The sequence below is a fragment of the Mugil cephalus genome, chromosome 14 (assembly GCF_022458985.1).
Source record: "Mugil cephalus isolate CIBA_MC_2020 chromosome 14, CIBA_Mcephalus_1.1, whole genome shotgun sequence".
Lineage (NCBI taxonomy): Eukaryota > Metazoa > Chordata > Actinopteri > Mugiliformes > Mugilidae > Mugil > Mugil cephalus.
Window position 1 is genome coordinate 16,609,895 of NC_061783.1, and position 17,400 is coordinate 16,627,294.

The 17,400-nt window shown below is 41.9% G+C and overlaps 2 protein-coding genes across 2 annotated transcripts in view; one reads left to right on the plus strand and one right to left on the minus strand.

Annotated features, from left to right (window-relative positions):
- The window catches only part of LOC125020161 (oxysterol-binding protein-related protein 10), a 76,635-nt gene extending 74,482 nt beyond the window's left edge, over positions 1–2,153 (minus strand). The window contains exon 1 of the mRNA XM_047605455.1: positions 1,210–2,153. Coding sequence (XP_047461411.1) covers positions 1,210–1,499 — 290 coding nt within the window. The 5' untranslated portion in view covers positions 1,500–2,153. The remainder of the gene's footprint in view (positions 1–1,209) is intronic.
- Positions 2,154–13,025: 10,872 nt separating this feature from the next.
- On the plus strand, positions 13,026–16,238 carry LOC125020535 (transmembrane protein 42). The gene is made up of 3 exons (XM_047605923.1): positions 13,026–13,355; positions 14,568–14,714; positions 15,004–16,238. Exons 1-3 carry the CDS (start codon positions 13,179–13,181, stop codon positions 15,148–15,150), a joined length of 471 nt encoding a protein of 156 aa, XP_047461879.1. The 5' UTR covers positions 13,026–13,178; the 3' UTR covers positions 15,151–16,238.
- The last annotated feature ends 1,162 nt before the right edge of the window (positions 16,239–17,400 follow it).

Below are 17,400 nucleotides of genomic sequence, written 5' to 3' on the forward strand. Positions count from 1 at the left end.
GCAGGCTCGAGCAGCAATTTACAAAAAAAAAAAACTCACTCGCAGCTCCTCATACAAACTCTCTCAGTGCTCGTCTGCGCCTGAGTTGAGTAAATCAGGCGGTGAACCCATAAATGCTGCATGAGGTACAGTCGCACGATAATGCACCGCTGTGATCCCTACAGTTGTTGCCGAGATGTTCTGTGCTTCATTAGGAGAGTGGCTGCAGTGCCTCGGATATTCAAAGGAAACGAGAACCACAATCAGCTAATATATTTAAGGGAGAATTTATTTCAAAATGTCAGTTTGGAGCTTTAAGAGGCTGTGAACTGGACTGTTTTCTGACATCTCATAGGTCAAAGGGTTCATCAAAAAGCAAACACCAGGTTAATCAATAATGAAAATAATTGTCAGCTGCAGTTTTACTCTAATACCTTACACAATGCGTTGTTAATTTGAGAATTTGGCCTGACAAACTGATTTTTAGCATATTTCTTAACAGGGTCATTTTAATCATTGTTAAAAGATTGTGAGCAATACCTTAAAAGCTGCAGTGATTCATTTAAGTTGTTATTTATCAGATAACAAAAAAGTTTTGATAAATGATTAATCCTTTAGGGGAATTCAGCAGTTCCTGAGTTTCATTCAGCTCAGTTTAGCTTTGAATGCTGTTATCTGGTTAATTATTAAGTCTATAAAAATGACCCAAAATAGCAAAACAAAAAATATTTCCCAGCACACCAGATCGGTTTCTAATCATCAGTCAAAACCCTAAATGCATTTAGTTTATCAACAAAAACAGGAGTTTTTCCTGGAACCTTTGCTCGAGAAATTACTTTAACACCCCAAATACCTGCATCTTCAGCTCCAAATGCAACAAAAATACACAGCTGTTCAACGTGTCAACACTTCCGACCGCTGGATTTTACGCAAACCGCTGCCTCCTGTTCATTCTGTAACCTCATTTGCACTCATTAGCCTGTGTTTACTTAATAACGGTGCACGAACTGGTTCATTAACGGGCCTACAGTACAACAAGCTTGTTTGATTTAAATCCCCCTCACCTCCTCCTCCTCCTCCTCCTCCTCCTCCTTCCCTCCACAGTGACGTGGTGGTAAAAGTGCAACGTGGACGGGGCAAATAACAACACGGAGCCCGAACCGAGAGTGAACCGTGTCAGCCACGAGCAGCTCCCCCCCTCTACCCCTCCTTCCAGCCGCGTGTCTTTACCTGTTCTGCCAGCCCTGGATCAGGTTGGTGTATTTGCTGAGCACTCCTTCCAGCTGCCTCTTGCGCGCATGTTGCTGCTGCTGCTGCTGCAGATTCATGCTGTTCCCCAGCAGCACGGATCCCCGGCTGCCTCCTGCCCCGGTCGAGCCGCCCAGGGAGCTGGAGCCCGGGCTCTGCGACCCGGTCCGGCCGCCTGGCTTCCTCGACGACGACGAGCCCCCGCGCATGTCCGCGGAGGAAGAGTTGGATTTGTTGATCCCGGGATGCGGACCGCAGAGCGCCTTGTCCATCCTGGCGACGGGACGGCGGAGAGCAGGAGGAGGTGGAGGAGGAGGAGGTGGAGGAGGAGGAGCAGGAAGAGACGGGAGGAGGGGATATGGATGGACCGGGAGCAGGAGCAGCAGCAGCAGCAGCAGCAGCAATAGAGAAGATCTCACCAGAGCATAAGTGATAAACGGAGCGATGTGTCAGTGAGGAACTAAAGCAGAGGCAGGGGGTATGCATCGGCTGCGCTGCGCCGGTGTCGGAATCGTCCCTCGGTGCGTGAGAAAGCTGACATATTCCCCGGTGGTGTCTGACTCCTGCTCTCTCCTCTGCAGTGCGCGGCGGTGTGGCAGTGTGTGAGTCTCCTGTAGGAGGGAGAGCGGAGTCCACAGACACTCCCACTCCACTCTGGACCAGCCCCCGGATATTACAACGCAATCCTATCATACACCACATCATAACCGAAGCAGTGAGGATATATAAAAAAAGAAAAAAGGGGGCAAGAAAAGCCTCGGATGACTCATGTTTTCGGCAGATACACAAGGGCTTGTTTTATGGGAAACTACAACTGCAGCAAGATTACAGTGATGATGCATGAAGAAAAACCCTCCCAGAAAGGCATAGGAAAGAAAAGAAAAAGGTCAATGGGTCACTAATAAAAGTCACTAATAAAAGAAATAAATAAACTCCCTTTCATTCTGCTGCATGTATGTCAAAATGACAATAATGCTTGATTTGATTTGATTTGATTTGATTTGATTTAATTTGATTTGATTTGAAACCAGCCAGTGACACAAAGCCACATGGCCATGACTCGTCAACAAGAGTCCATCCAAAACCAACCTGGATACGACCTTAGTGTGGAAATATGTTGGAAATATGCAGATCGACCCGAAAAGGCGATTGTAGTCAGTTTTCACAAGGAAATGTGCAGCACATAGAGAAAAAGTTCTAAATAATAATAATAATGATCTGAACTAGTATAAATCACCCCAAATGCACAGTATCAGAATATAAACATATTGGTGTAAGAGTACAAACAGCGATATTCTAAAAAGTCATCGGGAGCAACAACGTTAAATTAAAGAGATCAATGTCTTTTACATTATTTTGATCAACTGTTAGTTCAGTTTAGCCATTTCCACCACAAACGTCTTCTCTGGCTGCAGATGAAAGCTTTTAACAGCAGCGGTCCACCAAGCAGCAGCCTCAGATATGTTTCAAGGTGCATTTATTAGCTTCTGATCTTCATTTCCTTGAAAGTTATAGCGCAGTTTCAGTTGAGTTATCTTTTAGACATCAGTCTGGAGGAAATGTGTTCCCTTCAAGGCGCCAAACCTGTCAGGGGTGATTTTTCTTTTTCTTTTTTTTTAAATGAAATCTGTAAGGAACTGCAGCACATTACTTACACATGTTTCTGTAGAGGTACGGCTGGATAACCACAAGCTCCACAAGTCTTAGGTAGATTTCCTCATTTAAAATTTGATCCTACATTTAAAAAATGGTTTGGATAATCCCTAATAATTCCTGATAGTCCATAATGCCAGTTTTCATTCAGAAATGTGCTTCACAAGAACATTTAAGTTCCTACCAACTTTGAATAACATTCATTTAGTATTAGATAAAGTTGTGTTTCATCAAATTACCAAACACTGTCACTGAAAACTGAAAACATGGGACACGTTGGACGTTGGGTTTTTACGTTGGTGAAAGGAAAGTTTCAATGTGCCGTGGATCCAAAACTGGTTTGACTAGCCATGAATACACTGTGACATTTACCTGTAGGCTATTTATATTTGACATTGACAAAGCTATAAAACTTCCATTTCCATTTCTGCCCTTGGTGTTTTCACAGTCCATGAGTTGGAGACCATGCTTGCACTTGTAGCACAAATGGATAAAAAGCGCTTTGTGCTAAATGCTAATATCACAGTTTCATATGTTAGCATGCTAACGTTTGCTAATTAGATCAGATTAGAGCTGTTACACTTTATTCTGAGGGGCTTGTAAATGTCTGAACCAAACGTTTTGACAGTTCAACCAAGACAATTTAGTCAAAATCAAATTTATCCATTAGTCCTCAGATCAACAAACAGACAGATTTTAGCTAGCATGAAGAGAAAAAGGGTTAAAGACTAGACAAAAGAATCATAAGAGCAAATAACCGCCAGATATGGTGAAAGAAACTTAAGACATCAACTGTTTGGCAACATTTCAGAAAGACTCTTGGGTACATCTTTACCCTAAGTGTTATGTAACCTACTCACACATGCACTCCCACAATCATAACCATGACAACCAGGATGAAAAGGAGGCGTTAATGAAGATCAGGACCAAGGAACATTGTAGGCGATTACAAAGAGGCTAAGGTTGCGCTGAGAAATCGAAGGCATGCCCGATGAATCTCCACAGGACACTTAACAGAGCGCAGATAGATTCTGCTGCTTGTCAGCAGAGGCAGCCACAAAGCTTGGATCAATGCAGGAGAGTTGGAAAAAAAAAACATCCCTGGGCAACAGAGAGTCAATGGTTTGTTAAGAGAATGGGCTGTGAGTCAAGCTTGGGTCACCTGCATTTCATTATGAGAGGTCATGGTAGCTTGGCTAACACACGGGTATTATTAAAATTAAATTTGTAGATTGTAGAAGAATTAGCAGTAAGTTTGGTGCCTCAGTTTTTCTTGGGGTAAATACTAGATTACACAGTGATGATAATAATAATAAGACACACCGCCTTGATAAAGCTAAGCTAACTTATGACTCTTCTACATGTGCTACTCAGTTAGTACTGACAAGTGTGTGTCTACTAAGTCTGGTGCATTTCATAAATGTAGCGATTATGCAAAAACTGACTAAGTTTTACTAGAGCTGTTTGTTTAATCAAATATCAGTTACACCATCGAGCTAAATCTAGGTCTTATTTGGCTAGTCGTGACACGTTTGCTGTCAGTGTTAGAAATCCTGGAGTTTGATGGCAGGTTTATGCATTGTAATTTATCCAAACAGAGTTTTCTCCATCATTTTTAAAATAGGTCTGCTAATTTGAAATACAGCCAGGCTTGCCAACTATGGGACAGACATTTTTTTTCAATCTCATTTTCTCTTTTTTTTGTCATCTTCAAAATCTTTTCACTTGACAAAGTGGACCTTTCATTACAGCCACATTAATCAAATACGGTCTTCTGTGGTCATTTTTTGAACCCTCACAGAATTACAGAATAAAGTTGTTGTTGTTGTTGTTGTTTATGAAAAATGGTTATTGCAGTGCGTAGTGTAATGCTAACTTTAGCTTTGCCAATGGACAAATAATGTTTGATTTCTATGTTTTGGATCATTAGCTGGTAAAGATGCCGACTATTTGTCTAGGAACTGATTATAGTTTTTACTCTACCACATTAAAATGTGCAAAACATAACTTTATGATGCATTATTACATGTTTAAATTCCCTACAGTACATTTATAGTAGTTAAAATTAGTCCGACATCTAGCAGCTGCAACATAATAAACACAAAATTAACCTGTAGATTTATTATATTCTAAAACGACTGATCTTCCTATGTTTGCTATAGTATTGATTTCACTTCACCATACTTTAACCATTCTCCTCATCTTCATCTTCCTCCTTGGTCTCCTCCACACCTCGGTCCTCGTCACCACATCTATCATCCATGGTATAAGCTATTTAAACCAATCATCACCTCTTCACCATCGTGATACCGACACAGCAGATAAATGTTTCCTCACCTCAGCACTGTAAAACATGAAACAGCTCATTCCCCAGAGCTGTGATTCAACATGTGTCCCCGGCTAGTCACCGACATCGCACCAATCTCCTCCAGCTGCAGTCCCGCATCAGCCCGGTCGGATTTATGGCAGCTTAGGCCGCCCGAGGCGGGCCCCTCGTCATCTTCCACCTCGCATTCGGCTCCCAGCACCGGAGCTATTACGGCCTGGAAAGAGATACTTTAAAGTCTAACAGCTCTCAAATGTCAGCTGTTTAGGAACTAAGAACCTCATTCTTGTTTGAGAGTGGATGTGAGTGTGTTTCTTTGCTTTTCACACGGGTTTTTAGGAGATTTACATGAGCAGAATTCAGATGAAAACAGAGGTTAAGCACATTTATTGTTACCAATAATCCATGTTTACAAGCGCATCATGAATTCAGGATAAATTATATGAAAAATTTACATTTATATTCGTGACTATCTTCCGAGTATGCATAAAAAATACTGATTATGTGAAGTGTTAAATGTAAAATGGCAGCATGGTGCGTGCACAGGCATTTTAAAACATTTTGTGCATATTTTATCTGCTCGTGTACAGAACAAATACACTATGTGTACACGCACACATGTCTTTTTAATTCATACAGTTTTGTATAGTTGTCACTGCACTGCATTTTGGACATTTTTGGAAGTAAAATGTCTTGTTTTTGTGCTGAATGTTTGATGAGAACACTGATGTCATCCTCTGTTTTTATGTTAAGCTAAGCTAACTGTTGTATGACTGAGTCTGTAACTCCCACAGTTGCAGACTCAGTCATACAAGCTCACAAAATGCCAGGCAAGGATGTTTCATTACATTATGCGCTTTGTGTTTCTTGCCTCAGCGTGTCAATTACTCAGAGCCAGGTGCGCAAAGAAGAGGTTTTCTCAGCGTGGTCATTCTCCACCTCCACAATGAACTGGAACGGCGACTTCAAGCCAGGCTCCAAAACTTAGGAATAAACTGCCGGTGGTTTTGGAATGAGACAATTAACACTCGCGGGGAAAGGTGTCCACATAGATTTTAAAGTGGTTTCATTTGCATATTTTAAGAAGTGGCGGCAGCACACTTCACTATGCATCAAAGCATGCTGACGTCCTCCACGTTTGACATTTAGATCTCTGAAAGCCTTTCAGAAGATGATGATGATGATGACTGATTGCAAGGCTCAGCGGAGAAAAAGCCCACGACTCAGCTTTAAAGATAAAGCGAAGAAGTCCTTCCTCAGCACGCGTCTTCATCTCTCAGCTCTAATGTTTTTATTTCCCCCAACATATGCCACAGCTTTTCACGGATCCCGGTGTCTCACAGGCGACTCCAGTGAGCGACGGGGGCGGAGAATCAAATCCGTTGATACAGTTTGTCTGAACAAACGATCATTGTTTAGCCTGTGCACATTTTGAAAGGTTACTGGGAAATCTCCTGAGCGGCAGGGTTTAGTTCAGCATTTGAATAAGAAATAGTGCATTTCAGCAGCGGTCTTATCAGCGCTCGTCTGTGTTAGACTGCCTGTCCTTGTCCCAGAGATATATACGAGAGAGCTACATATCCCTGCGCACCTATGCCTCAGCAGACTGAAAGTCCAAAACACAAGCAGACACGGTAATAATTTACAGAGCAAAAAGACGCCACAGTTGATTTGTTTCTGCTTTGCTGACGTTGCATCTGCAAAGAGCAGCTGGACCAGATTAGCATTTCACCTTGTCTAATTGTTCCAGGCAACCGAGGGAACTGAGATTATCGTGGAGCCTGTTTGGTTGGGGAGCATTTTATCTGCTCATTGGAAAGTCAGCTCGCCGCCAAGATGACGCCATGAAAAGTTTCTATCTGCAATGAGGCTAAATTGACGTGCAAATTAAGTTACTAGTAAAACTTTTGGTTTTACTCAAATATAATCCTAAAACTGTGTCAGGTCACATCGGGTCTGACTGTATTTCCGTGTATGAGTGAGTGCAGCCCGTATAAATAACATGTGGTGACGCTAGACCTGCCAGAAGTTTGCATATGTTTGCACAACAGCCTGCATTATTCACAAAGACCGGCAACCTCTCCAATAACCACTTAATGGACTGAAGCAGCTATTGACCCTGTACACTGACAAGGTTAGCTGTGTGTGTTTGTAAGATAGACGGATACTGGAGACAGAAGCTGAGAGCTCAGGAGGGGCATTTTCTGGTGTGTGTGTTCACCTCTGAGTGCATATTTTACTGTAAATTTCTTCTCGCTGAAAGATTAGGTCATGCATATTCATAGAGGCATGTTTATGGCTGTGTGATGGCTGAAGATGAATGTGGAGGTGGTATTAGAAGGTCGGGACACCTCTGTAAGAGTAACAGTTAAGAAATACCAAGATAAAAGTATTACAGCTTTTTAAAGGATCGTAAACTCAGCCACATACATTATATTGAGCCAAAATCCTGTCATAGCAAAGTGTGAAGTTAAAATAAGGCCAAGGCATTTTCATTCATCGCTGATTTAAATGAGTTTGTTTGGTTCAATTAGATTTATTTCAGTTGAAATTTAACTATAATAATTTGTAAGTGAATGGATCACCATTTAACCCTTTGAAGCTTGAACTTATCCCTGGTGATGAGTTAAAACACATTTGAATTACCGTAACTCACGGTGGTCTGCTCTATTGACAAAACTCAAAGTGTGACTGAACACTGTGACATCTTAAAGGTCTAACTAACTTCGTTTTGACCAACAAATTCCTGCAAACAACTCTCTGTTCCCGGTTTGGCATCACTCCCCAACCTGCAGCCGACATCAGCAGTGCGTCATAATTGCCGTAATGGCAACTTCCCAGCGTTCAGCCACACTTTTAAATTTGCCCAGCGGTGAGCTACGGTAATTCAAATACCGCAAACTTTTTTATGCGCAGGTCTTTATGTCCAGGTCTTAAAGAGTTAAAGGCACCTCACTGCAAACTCGTCTTCGTGTCATCTTCGTCTAAATATTTTAAAGACACGCGCGTAGGATACGATCGACTGTGTTTGTGACCTGACCTATTTTCATTTGCTGCTGGTTAAAATGTTTCTGTTTGTCCCGATCAAGCCAATAAGTGGTAATTTAATTTACCCCCACAAATTTAAATTTCCTTAAATACACCTTAACGTGTATCCAACATATTTTAGTAAACGCATAAGGGATTTCTTAATATTGAATACAAAATTATAACAATAATGTATATTTATATAGCACTAGGCTGAGTTTAATATAGAACACAAAATAGTAGGCTACTTAATCTCTCCATCAGTTTGGGAGTCCTTGGCCTGATAAACGTTGAACGCTGCCAAAGAGCATTTAAAATATCATGTAATTGGTTGCTGCTAAAAAAAAAAAAAAAAAAGAACCTGAAATTTGTTTCTTGTTCTTTTATGTTTCTGTGTAGACTCAGAGCTAAAAAAATAACTGGGAACAAGACAGCGGTGTGTAGGTATTATTTCTGCTTTCTTCTAATTCTCTGTTCGCCAGTATCAAGCGGGTGGAACCCCCTATGAGCTGCCTTCGGCTTGTTAAAAGCCACGGCTGCCTTAGTGATTGCTCTGGGGGGTTTTAGGATCTGTGTGACAACTGCCTTGAGAGTACTTTTATTTGGACTATATAAACAAAACTGTTTTTTTGTTTTGTTTTTTGTTTTTTTTTAAAATGTTATGGTCTAGAAGTGCATGCTAAAAATAATGGCCAAAACTTTCATTTCCCCCAGTGTATCAGTGCACCTGGACCGCTCGACATTTCTTTCTGATTTGTATTTTGTCAAAATCTATTTTTGTCTTCGAGTGACTGACAGAGTTAAAGGTCAGAGTCATTCCGCTAATGAACCCTTTGCTTTAAGAATAGCTTTTTTTCCCCCATCGTTATATCACCTTGGAGGAGCAAAGGAACAAAAGGTGGACAAAAAAATACAAGAAGCCAGCGACAGACCTTAAGCAAAAGTGTCATTAAAGCTCTCTGTGGGCTCAATTATCGCCCAATTGAATAGCAGTAGCAGGACCCCAATTAGTGCTTTAACTTGACACTTGTGTTTGTCAGAGGAGCTTCAGGCCGGAAACTCGGAGTGAGGAGAAGGTAACAGCTCCCCTTGATTTTTAGGATTTACAGATAGCGGTGTCAAAATATGACGGGTGGAGGACGAACGTTTCCCTGGAGCTTGTTTCACTGAGATCACAGCAGAGGACACCTTACTGCTCCTCTACCATTTCCTTGCCCCTCTAGTATCCGCTTCCATACGAACACACACATTATATTACCTTCCTTGTTGTCGTGCCTAAGAACTCCCTCTCAGTTAAATCACTTCAGACTATAACCTGGCGCACAAATGCATTAAAAGCAGTGATTATACTATTATGGCTTCTTTATGGACTAATTAAATTTTTATTGCTTGCAAATGTCAAGATGGAAAAGCCATATGGAGCTGTAGCAACAAGTCATCCAAAGCATCAGCAGGAAAAACAGATTGTGTTTCACACTAATTGTCGCCACAAACCAACTATCTGCAGGCCGCAGGTACCGATTTAGACCGTCTCCACGGCAGGTGGTGTGGTGTGGACGCGTCTCCGGCTCTGAAGCACACTAGAGACATCTGCTGGCTGATGCAATTATGTCAAGTTATTTTTGAAGGAGGAGCTCAGATAATCTGCGCAGACACAAAACCAAAATAAAATGTCAGGACTGTGCGCTGCAGAGTCAGACAACTACAGCGGTGTAAAAAAGTGCGGATCCGCCTTCCTGATTTCATTTTTTTGTTTTTTTTGCATGTTTGTAACACTAAAATGTTTCAGATAATCTTAACACGTTTGAATACAACAAGTAAACCCAAAATACAGTTTTAAATGAATGTTTGCATTATTAAGGCAAGTGAGGCCTGCAGTTCCTTGGATGTTCTTGTGGGGTCTTTTGTGACATCTCGGATGAGTCGTCGTCTGTTCTTTTGGGAGTAATTTATGCTCGGCCGGCCGCTCCTGGGAAGGTTCACGGCTGTTCTGTGTTTTCACCATTTGTGGATAATGGCTCTGAGTGTGGTTCGCTGGAATCCCAAAGCTTTAGAAATGGCCTTATAACCCTTCCCAGACTCATAGATCTCAATTACGTTCTTTCTCATTTGTCCCTGAGTTTCTGTGGATCTTGGCATGGCGTCTAGCTTTTGAGGATCTTTTGGTCTACTTCACTTTGTCAGACGGGTCCTATTGAAGTGATTTCTTGATAGATTTCTTAATCAGGCCTGGATGTGGTTAGAGGAACTGAAACAAATTAGGTTTGATAAACCACAGTTAAGTTTTAACACTTTTTCACACAAGGCCATGTAGATTTGGATTTTTTTTCCTCCTTAATAATAAAAACCTTTTGTGTTTACTTGTGTTTTCTTTGTCTTATATTTAAATTTGTTCCTAAACAGGAACAAATATTTTTTTTTTTTATTTTACACCACTGCATTTAACCCTCATGGATAGAGACATTTTACTCCATTAGGTCGTTTTTTTCATCTTCATCCAGCCATGTATTTGACTGTGGGGCAATTTCTTGTAACAACGTCTCTATCTACATAAAGTTTGAAATAAAAATAAATAAATAAATCTAATAAGTCAACAGAACACTGACTGAATGACTGAGCTACGTTCAAAAACACAAGCACAAAATTTAAGGTTGAAAATCCTCAAAATGGTTGAATTGTTGGTAGTTTTGTAAAGCGCTAAAGTGGTTTAAGAGATTTATTCTGAAAAAAAAGCAGAAAAAAAATCTTTAATCAGTTTTTCAAGCAGTATCTGGAAATGGGCGTTTTTGGCCTTAATGACTCAAGAGGGTAGTAAATTAAACTGATGCCTGAGGGTTAAACACACTAGGTAATGCGAGATCGAAAGCCTGAAGCAGTGCAAATGTCAGGATAAACACTTCTGCATCCCCACTGGCTTTGAAGGACCAGAGCAAATGTTCGTACCAGACAAATAGAGGTACATGAACTTGACTGCCTTCATCAAGATAAAGCTCAAGCACATCGTGTTTAGTAGTGCTGCCTACTTTCTGCCTTTTTGATGTATTAAACCCATATTTTTGTAAACTCATGTGGACTGTCTAAGCCTTATGTTGCAGGCCGTGAGTCATGTCGTAGAAACATGTGGGAAAATCCCATTAAATAAAATTAATGACTTTTTCTTAGGCTACCCAGTTACTGTGGAGGGTGGTTTGTGAATTAATGCCAGGGATCGATAAAGTATTGTCTTATCTTAACCTACGATAGCACATCGCAGTTTATTTGTTGAATATATCTATATAGAAATATAAGTAAAGCAAATTAGCCAACGTTAGATATCATGTTCACCAAAATGTTTTGTTTAGTTTGAGTAAAAGTAGGTAGTGTTTGCAGATTGTTTGAAGGGGCCAAAAATAATTTGAAAGACAAAAATAAGTAAATAAATAAAACATAAAGCTCGCCAGGCAGATTACGGCTAACAAAGTGACAGCTAGCCTCTGCTAAAGATAAGTTAGTTATCATTTCCCTCCCTTTTTATGGTTTCCTCTTTGTAATGATTTTGTAATGTTTTATAAGAAACTTCTAATTTAAGTTTCTTATCTTATAATACAGAAGCTTCCTCTGATCAGAAATTACAGTTGTAGGCTTAGCTAGCATAGCCTCTACTAGCCTAGCTTAGCAGTCATCTGCTCATTCTTTAGACTGGGTGTGGTATCTGTATAAACAAATTAATTTGTGTTTAATTTATTATTTTCTCTTACAATGTATATGTCATATAAAGCTAGATAAACTACCTTAATCAAAAGCGTCTTTCTTCAATTGGGTTATTTATCCTGCTGTTTTGACCTGATTATCCCAAATAAGTGCAAAATTTGTTTTTAGTTACTGCAATCAATCATTTGTAAAAGCAAAATGTTTTCATCTAAAAATAATTTAATTGTATCTTTACTCGTGTTTTGTTTGTCTTTTACCATATTGAATCTTGTCTCTTGGAAAGAAGGCCCACGGGGACGTGCACTGCGGACTATTGTGGGCTTTAATGCTTTGGTATGTGGCAGTGATTAATGCTCGTCCCTTTAATACGTTTTTAAGTCAGTTGCAATGCTGCCGCCATTCACTCTTCATTGTCCGCTCTGCCTGCAAACAAAATTCAGCCGCAGAGTCTGATAAAGAGATGGACGTCCCCCGTCTTCATTACAACGCCGCTCTGATAAATACTCTCATTACGGACTTCTACGCTGAAGACGCTGACTGCACTTTCTACCTCTAATTAGGAGAATAATTCAGTCTTGTTCTGGCTCCGCCGGTCTGACAGGACCCATCTCCCAATAAAGGGCACGGAAGGATCATGTGTGACCAACACACACAAACTCCTCCTGTCTATTTAACTTATCCCCAGCGTGCTTTAATGTAATGAGCATCAGTGCAGCTCATCAGTATGCCGAGGGGAAACAGAGGTCCGTCCCTGCAGTTCAAGTAGTCTTGGATAAAGTGGAGTCATACGGAGCTCTCCACCCACACTCAAGGACATTACATTAGTATTGATTGTCCCCTACTCCACCCACTAATAATAGCTCGGGGGGGGACTTCATTTAAAAGTTAATCTCACTCTGTTTTAATCTAAATATTGTAAAACATTATATTCCTGGGTGTATATTGCATATCTAATTAATAAGCTGATTCAAATTGTCGTTTCGTTTCAGTTCACTTTATATGCTTTTCACTTATGCAAGGTTGGAATATTCATGGGACTACAATACCCAGAATGCCACAGGACCTTGACCATGTATTGTGTGACTGCCACCGGACGGCTGTCTGTAGAAATTGCAGGAAAACGTGCTCAGTGACAACACACACACACACACGCACGCACAACCATGCAGACAGCTCGACCCGGGCCGGCAGCAGCAGACATGTAAGAAAAGGATGGATTAGAGGATAATGTGCCTCGGCTGTCACCGTCTTCATCATGTTCCCGGGAGTTTTCTATGCACTGCTGGCGGGTTTCCTCGGGGCCGTGGCGTCGTCGTCGGCCAAACTGTCCCTCGGAGCCGACTACCTGAAGGGAGTCTGTGAAACCGGACTCCGGACGTGGGGAGAGCAGCGGAAATTTAGACAAGCGGACGAAACTACCGCGTGTGACCGGGTGAGGCATCTCCGCAGTTGAAGTGAATTATTAACGCAGCGAGGCCGGCCGTGACTAATGCATGCGCCGACGTGCATGCCTGCGTGTGGGGTGGTTTCTCACAGAGGAAGTTAGGGGGTGATCCCGGCCCGCCTCCCCTCTCCTATCCTCCCCTCTCCTCTCTTCCTCGACTCCCTCAGCATCAGCACCATTTGCAGCATCACGCGGGGGAGCCCCGTGCAGCTGCTGCCTTGTCCGCGTGCTGAAGGACATCGCAGCTCGCACGAGTTGAGCTATCGCGCTGTGTTGAAGGCGTGAAACTTGGCTCGGTGCGTGTCCTGTTGGAACAGAAAGGCTGGCAGCCTTCTCAAAAAGGGTCAGGTTTCTATGAACGACCTTCACGCCGTCCGCTACACGTCATGCGGTGATGTCACAAAACATCTGCAGGCAGCTGTGTGTAGCCTGAGAGGATGGAAGCGTCACAGTAGATGCAGGTGGATGCGAAATCTAGAAGTAGAAGCTCTCGGTATATTAGCTCAGGTTCAACTTAAATGTCGTTTTGTATTGCGAGCACATGTGATTTAAGACGAAACAAGGAGCCTTACGTGCAGTCACGTGTCTGTGTGATTGCTGAGGTTGTAGATTTCGGTGGTGGTGCATTGAATTGCTCTACAGTGTGTTTTCTCTTTTGTCAGAGTATATAAACCATCTTCAGTGAGAACAGTCCCACTTCTATATTACAGGCTGTCATAAAAGTAATACAATGTATTCCAATTAATTAGTGTTAGGTACTTGTTTGTTTCCTTTCTGTGTTTTATTTTACTGAAGCTAGTTCATACTACATCATAAAAAATCACAAATAGTTAATGAGCTGAAGGCGTGACCCGCTACTCTATTAAAATGCTGCTTTCTTGTTAAAACAGCATTCATAATAGTAGGCTGTAACTGTGATTTGTGCTACCTCTAATTTTCCTTCTTCCACCAATTATCCATCACTGATTGCAGAGCTTTTAAGTTAGGCTGTTTGTGGTTGTTTCTGCAAATATCTGCCTCCACGAACGCATAAATCCAGCTGTAAAGCAAGATTTATGCTTCCGTGTAGGTAAAGCGTGCACAAATGTAAGTACGTGTGGTGGAATCTCAGATGGCACTAACTGGGATTGGATTCATGTAAATAGTCTCCGCCGTCTGTCCGACCGTTCTTTTAATGAGTTTCTGCTGCTGGTTTTCCAGCTCCATATCCCTCTGAGGCTGCTGTGTGGCGGGCTGCTCTTCACCTGCAACGCTGTGATGTGGACCTTCCTCGCCAAAGCACTCAGGTATTCCTCGTCCTCCACCCGAACCACTGTGACCACCACTGCCTCCAACTTCGTATCTTCCGTAAGTAGCGGCCCGGTTCTACTCCCTCGTCTCTTTTTTATTTCTAGCATTAGTTCTTGTGCTCTGAGCCAAGAGTGCCGTTCAGTGAAATTACTTTCAGGGTGACCTTACATCCTGTCTCCCTTACATAAGCTCCTTTATTTTTAGAGAATAGGCTGGACTATATTCAGAAATAACTTGTGATTTTTTCTTCTTCTTCTTCCTTGTTAAACTCCACGTCTGATAGTTCTAATTGTCTCTGTTAAAATGTTGATTTTCTGGTCTAAACTTTTGCACACTCCTCCTGTAGGCTTTCCTGGGCCAGCTGATTTTCGGAGAAGCCCAGATGACCTTGTGGTGGGTTGGGATCTCTTTGACCTTCTCTGGTCTGTTGGTACTGCAGAGGGTTTCGCCACAGGATGGAAATCAGAACGCAGCCGCCAAGAGGGATGAATAATATGCCTCGTCTCCACTGGCTGGGCTGCGGTGTGTGGCGTTTCTTCGGCTGACGTCTCCTCAGATTTTTGCGAGGGTAAAGAAAACTGAAAAGTACTTTGTTCTTTAACTGTGGAACAGATACTGAATTAATAATGTGTCCATGCTCTGTAGCTAAAGAACAAGAAGAAATTGTCTTCCAGTCATGTTAAAAAAAAATAAATAAATCAGTTGAACTAAAATTGAGTTCCTCTGAAAAATCTCTCGCCATGCAGTCTGCAAAAAGCCTGCAGGCTCAGCTGGTGTTGCAGCCTTTTTTCAGCCCTGTTATAAAAATCAGAGGAGGTGTCGGCCTTTAGCCAGTCCGACAGTCGGGCTCGTGGAGACGAGCTTATGGAAGCCTGGGTCGAGCCTCCCAGATGCTCTGAAATCATCTCCGACCACAGGCTTACAAAGAAGCAAAAACAACGCTAGCTTTACGTTACTTCAACAATAGCACAACAACTCGTGAGCTAAGAGAAAATATGTGGGGTTTGTTGAAATGCGTTAGTTTGATATTTTGAGAAATACATCTCTTTGCTTCCTTTGTCTGATGCTAGATAAAAGAGGCGATGCCAGTCTCATGTCTGTGCAGTAAATGGGAAGCCCTGTAACCCACTAGCTTAGCTTAGCTTAGCATGAAGACTGCAAACACAGAGGATAATTAGCCTGGCTCTGTTCAGGGGAACAAAGTCAGCTTTTATGCACAATTAAACCTACCTGATTTATGTATAATATTGTCTAAAGATAGAAATCTAGTGATAGTGTATGGTTTTATGGGGCTGTGTGTATACTTCTTTAAATCTTAAAACCGTAAAACCACAATTTCTGTTTTGTTTGTGCAGATAAAACAAAGACATTTGTTGCCTTTGGACAAAGCAGGGGTAGCTATTCTCCCATTTTCTTTGTTTATTCTATTTTAGCTAATTGTCTTGTGGGTCCTGATTCATATTTTCTGTACAGACTTGAGATGGATGTCGATATTTTTATCCTACTCTCAGCAACAACGGAAAAAACAGCACATTTCTTCAAATATGGAACTACAACCTTTTAAGGAAGAGCCTGATAATACAGTGGATATATATATATATACAGTGGGGGAAATAAGTATTTGATCCCCTGCTGAATTTGTAAGTTTGCCCACTTCCATAGAAATGATCAGACTCTGGTTTTTATGGTTGTTTACTGGTTATGGGTATAGACAGAATATCAGTCGAAAATGCATAAAAAACACACAATCTAAAAGTTATAAATTGTTATGTATTTTATTAAGGGAAATAAGTATTTGATCCCCAAGCACAACACAAGTCAGTACTTTGTAGAGAAACCTTTGTTGGCAAGCACAGCGATGAGACGTTTCTTGTAGTTGGTCACCAGGTTTGCACACAGCGCAGGAGGGATTTTGGCCCATTCATCTTTACAGACAGTCTCTAAATCCTTCAAGTTTCTTGGCTGCCTCTTGGAAACTCGGAGCTTCAGCTCCCTCCACAGGTTTTCGATCGGGTTAAGGTCTGGAGACTGACTAGGCCACTCCATGACCTTAATATGCTTCTTCTTGAGCCACTCCTTTGTTGTCCTGGCAGTATGTTTTGGGTCATTGTCATGTTGGAAAACCCACCCACGAGGCATCTTCAGTGTTCTTGCTGAGGAAAGAAGGTTTTTGTCCAAGATGTTACAGTACATGGCTGCATTCATTGGCCCCATAATGCGGTGAAGTTGCCCTGTACCCTTTGCTGAAAAACAGCCCCAAAACATGATGTTTCCACCTCCATGCTTAACCGTGGGTATGGTGTTCTTTGGGTCATACTCACGTTTTTTCATCCTCCAAACACGGCGGGTCGAGTTAATGCCAAATAGCTCAACTTTGGTTTCGTCAGACCACAGCACTTTCTCCCAAGCCTTCTCTGAGTCATTTAGATGTTCACTGGCAAACTTAAGGCGGGCCTGTACATGTGCCTTCTTGAGCAGGGGGACCTTGCGGGCACTGCAAGAGTTCAATCCATAACGGCGCAGTGTGTTGCCAACTGTTTTCTTGGTGACGGAGGTCCCAACTGCTTCCAGATCATTAACAAGCTCCTGCCGTGTTGTTTTAGGCTGCTCCCTCACCTTTCTCATCATCATCCTCACTCCATGAGGCGAGATTTTGCGGGGAGCTCCAGACCGAGGACAGTTGATGGTCCTTTTATGGGTCTTCCACTTGCGAATAATGGCACCAATAGTTGTCACCTTCTCA